General features: G+C 46.4%; 1 protein-coding gene across 8 annotated transcripts in view; it reads right to left on the bottom strand.

Moving 5' to 3' along the window:
• Positions 1-4,207, bottom strand: part of Znf483 (zinc finger protein 483) — an 18,904-nt gene extending 14,697 nt beyond the window's left edge. The window contains exons 1-3 of one of the 8 annotated variants that reach the window (XM_029476731.1): positions 4,132-4,207; positions 3,627-3,844; positions 1,283-1,812 (exon numbers count right to left, since the gene is read on the bottom strand). In XM_029476731.1, coding sequence (XP_029332591.1) covers positions 1,283-1,685 — 403 coding nt within the window. In that variant the 5' untranslated portion in view covers positions 1,686-1,812; positions 3,627-3,844; positions 4,132-4,207. The other 7 variants (XM_029476733.1, XM_021161586.2, XM_029476732.1 and 4 more) reach the window with 7 other exon arrangements.
• Positions 4,208-4,924: the final 717 nt, after the last annotated feature.

The raw sequence follows: 4,924 nt of genomic DNA, 5'->3' as shown, positions 1-4,924 counted from the left end.
ATCTACCAAGGTAAACCAGCTCTGCTCAAATATTATTTATAGCTGCTGACTGAACACTATGCTAACCACCCCCACCCCCCAAAAAAATGTGCCCCTGGGATTGCTAGCTGATTTCTACAGATAATAGCTAAAAAGCAAGAGGACTTCAGGGGCTGGAGAGATGGCTCAGTGGTTAAGAGCACTGATTGCTCTTCCAGAGATCCTGAGTTCAATTCCCAGCAACCACATGGTGGCTCACAACCATCCATAAGGAGATCTGATGTCCTCTTCCGGGGTGTCTGAGGACAGATACAGTGTACTTACATAAAATGTTTCTTAAAAAAGAGAGAGAGAGAGAGAGAGAGAGAGAGAGAGAGAGAGAGAGAGAGAGAGAGAACTCCAGTGTGAGTTTGAGGGGGAACAGCAGAGGGTGAGGTCTGGGAGCTCCAACTCACAGTGACTGAACATACTGAACATCTTCAGATGACAATTCTTTTTCAAGTAAGGGGAAATAATTTTTCAAATCATTCTCTACCATCTTATAACAAGAACTGTTGGCATTTTTTATTGACCAGATAGCTAGGGGGAAATTATATAAAGAAAGAGGTATATAAAGATGTAAGAGGATTAATTTAAGAAACTTGTTCTTCCTTACAGATGGCTGTTAGCAATGGCTTCTTCATTGTAGGAATCTTCACACAGGGGCAGCGATGGGCAGACTGGGTTCTACCACAAGCTCTAAGATGGCTAGGAGGAAGTACTGTTTGCTGCCACCCATTTGATTTGTGGTCACACAGATAACTTACATACCTAACATGTGGGTTGCCTGACTCCTCTCTGATTTGTGTATCACTGCAACATGATCACCTTCTAAAATTAGGGTCTCTAACAAGAGACCCCACAATGTAGAACTGATCAGAAGTAAGCTGTAAAATAGAATGTTTCCCTTAAATCAGTGGTCCCCAATGTTCCTAGTGCCATGACTCTTTAATAGAGCTCCTCATGTTGTGGTGACCCCAACCATAAAATTATTTTGTTGCTACTTCATAACTGTAGTTTTGCTACTGTTATGAATCATAATGTAAATATCTGATATGCAGGATATCTGATATATGACCCCCTAAGAGGTCTTGACCGACAGGTTGAGAACCGCTGCCTTAAATTATCCTTTATTTTTAAATATATAATTGTAATCGTTACTTTCAATCTTAGCAGTATTGCTTCCTTTGAGAGGTTTACTTCATATCTTAGGGGGCCCCTCTCACCCCCACCCCCACCCCCACACTCCACCTGTAACTCTCACCTTCCTTTTCTTCAAGTGTTTGGTTCAAGTCTTCTACCAGGGTCACCACCTCCACACTACTCCCAGGATGCTGAGAATTTACCCAAATCCTCATCTCTCCAGGCAGAACCCTCAGGAACTGCTCAAACACTAACAGCTCTAAGATCTGCTCTTTGGTGTGAACGTCTGGTCTCAGCCACTGCTTGCAGAGTTCCCAGAGTTGATTCAGGGTTTTTCTGGGTCCCTCTTCCTGTGAGTAACAAAACCACCTGAACTTCTGCCTGAAAGACTCCAGGTCATCAGCATATCCTCTTAACATACTCTCCTGGACCCTCAGAGTATCCACTCTGGGGACCCTGCTCTGTTCACTCAAAGCCAAAGCTGAGGGGCCTGTCGTCATGTTTGAGGGCACTAAAGCTTGCATTGTATCACCAGCAGGAATCCAGTCCTCTTTAGACTATCTGAGTATCAGTGTGATCTGCCAACAGGTACTATCTATGCACGGCAAACTACCAAAGGCTCCAGGAATCCAAATTACAGTCGTGAAGGAACTGTCAAGAAGAAACAGAAGACATTAAATGAGTAAAGGGATCGTTAATTCTGAAAACATTGATTTTTTTTTTATTACACACGAACCCCCCTTCCACCTATACCCATATATTTAGAGGTTCAGAAAAGCTCTGCCCAACCAACTATTCTACTAAAAGAAGACTCTTTTTGGAGTAAAAGCTGAAGAGTTAAATAAAGATAATTAAATATACTCTGGCCGGGTAGTGGTGGCACACACCTTTAATCCCAGCACTTGGGAGGCAGAGGCAGGTGAATTTCTGAGTTCCAGGCCAGCCTGGTCTACAGAGTGAGTTCCAGAACACCCAGGGCTAGACAGAGAAACCCTGTCTCAGAAAAACAAAACAAAACAAAACAAATAAATATATTCTGCAAGCAGACAGTTACTTCAGAATTAATACTACTCACATACAAAATGAATGGAAGATCTCCCTGGTTCCAAGTGATTCAGGCACAAACCTATGTAACAGGTCCTGTCCTCTTTCAACAAACACATTTCCTACCAGTCACTCAACTCTGAAACCTGATTTCATATATTCTACTACCAAATTTCTCCCCCCTAGTCTTACTTTTCATATAATAAATAACATGCTAGACTCTCTCTACCTTAAAATTTATTTTATGTGTATGAGTGTTTTGCCTGCCTGTATGTATGTGTACCACAAGTGTTTCTGGTGCCCATGGAGGTCAGGAGGTGGCATTGGATCCCTGGAGCTGAAGTTACAGAAGGCGGTGAGCTGCCATGTCTGAGATCGGAACTGGATCTGAGTCCTCTGGAAGAGCAACAGGTGCTCTGAACCTTAGAGCTTCTCTTGTAAGTCTAGTTGTCTTCAATCCACTCTTGAGCTGTAGCCAAAGGATTTCTTCTAATTCTCAGAAGCCCATCCTGTCATTTCCCTGCCTGGAAGCCCTTAACAGGGTTCACCAAGACCAAGTTCAAAGCAGAGGGCACAAAGAATAATCTTAAGATTTGCCTGGATACCTCATAGACTGACACTGCAGCCATAGAGAAATACCACACACAAACTCTCCCTGTCTTTTACACCAGAGAGATTCCCGCCCCCTCATCACTTGGAATGATGCCTTCCTACTCCTAACAATCCTGTGCTCATTCTTCCAAACAGGGCTCCCGGGTCTCAGGGGTGAAGAGCATTGCGGCTTTAGCAGAGGAACCTCTGACTGATTCTATTCCTGTCACCTACATAGCAGCCCACAACCATCTGTAACTCCAGTTTCAGGGAATCAAACACTCTCTTCTCTGACAATCGCACAGTGCAGATATACATGCAGGCAAAACACTCATAAACACAAAATAAAACCAGGGCTGGATACTGCTCAGTGATAGAACACTTGCCTAGCATGTGGTTTCAACCCTCATTAACCCCCCACACCCACCCCACCAGCGGTTGGGGGAACCTCACAGGAACCATATCAAAAACAAAAGCTCCGACTCTTCTCTGTTGACAGGCCACCACCATCGTGTGAAATTCCTTTTGATCTCTAAATGATCTTTTGCACACAACCTAGCCTGTGCTGCATGCATTCATTCATACCATAAATGACTGGGATCTACAACGATGGGAATGGGCACCGTGGGGACAGGCCTGTAGAGATCACTTACATCTCGGAAATAGGACCCGAGATGTACCACTATTCGCCAGGATATACTAGCCTCTTATTGCAATTCGCATAGCATTAACCATCCACCTCAGGACCCGACACCCAGCACGCGAGATGTCATTTATTTCTTTGCTAACCATCAGGCGCCCACCATGTTACCTGGCACCCCTTTGGGTACCTGGGACTCCGCAGTGACTGAGACATGCGCAGCTGCTTCAACAGAGGCTCTGTGAAAATGTGACGCAGGTACAGGTTCCCAACGCGTAGGAGAAAATCAGCGGCAATTTACCCCACAGGTGTCAGCTGGCAAAGCCTGGAGACCTCCAGCTTATTAGGAACGCGGAGGAAGGACGATCCAGGTTTCTGATAGATACAGCCAGAGACGCTGCTCAACATCTAATAAAAGGATCACACACATACACATACATTCACGCGAGCAGACACACCAAGGAATTATCTGGTTCAAAATACCAATGGTGGTGAAGTTTTCAAGACCTGAGCACAGGGAGTTATGGAAGGACGGGAAGGCGCGGTGCTGCTGAAGTGCACGCCCCCGCAAAAGCAGCTGCAGCAGCGCAGCGCGCCTGGTGCGAGGGACGCTCTGGGTCCCAATCCGCCCAAGGCGTGCGCTTGGAGCCCACAACCCGCGCAGCCCCGAACCGACCGGCGGAAAGCACCAATACCTGCACCAGCATCCGCAGCCAGCTGCACCGCAATAAGCGTTCAGAACCTTGTCCCGCAGCAGCTGCGCGCGCAAGACTTCGGGACCCACTGCGCCTGCGCAAAGGCTAGGAACTACGATTCCCGGGGTCCGCTGGCCTGGATTTCAGAAACTCCAGTGCTTTCCATAGGCTATTATCTGGCCTGTTGCGCATGGTCACAGAAAAGCGGCTGGGGGGCTCGGCTGCTAAATTATTGCTGCGCCAGAGGCTTAGAGGCCTAGAACACACTTAGGTTTTTTTTAGGTCTATGCAGTCCGGCATCCACAGTAACCTTAATCTTCCTCAGTTTCTCCCATCACCACTGTTCACTAGAATGCAAAGTTGCAAAAAAATCCACTCAGGAAACATTAGGGATGCCTTTAATGTAAACCATAAGTAACACAGCAAAAACACTATACAAATGTCATCCTCTGGCTTCCACACCTGCCACCATGGTCCAAGGGCAAGCACCCTACACAAAGCGTTGCCTGCACTGTTGCAATAGCTTCTTGGTTTCCCCCCCATGTCCATCACTTATACCATGTCTAGGCAGATTATGTCCCTCCCAAGGAAGGACTGCTCAAAACTCTAGTATCTTAGTTACTTGCTCTTTTACTGTGATAAAATACCCTGACAAAGGCAACCAAGGGGGAAAGGGATTTATTTCAGCTCCCGGCTCAAGGTACGGTCCTCATGGCAGGGAAGTCAAGCAGCAGGAGCCTGAGGTAGCTGGTCACGTGGCATCCACAACCATGAAGCAATGAGCTGTGGATGC

Source organism: Mus caroli, chromosome 4, assembly GCF_900094665.2.
Source record: "Mus caroli chromosome 4, CAROLI_EIJ_v1.1, whole genome shotgun sequence".
Lineage (NCBI taxonomy): Eukaryota > Metazoa > Chordata > Mammalia > Rodentia > Muridae > Mus > Mus caroli.
This window is presented reverse-complemented; position numbering and strand designations above follow the sequence as displayed.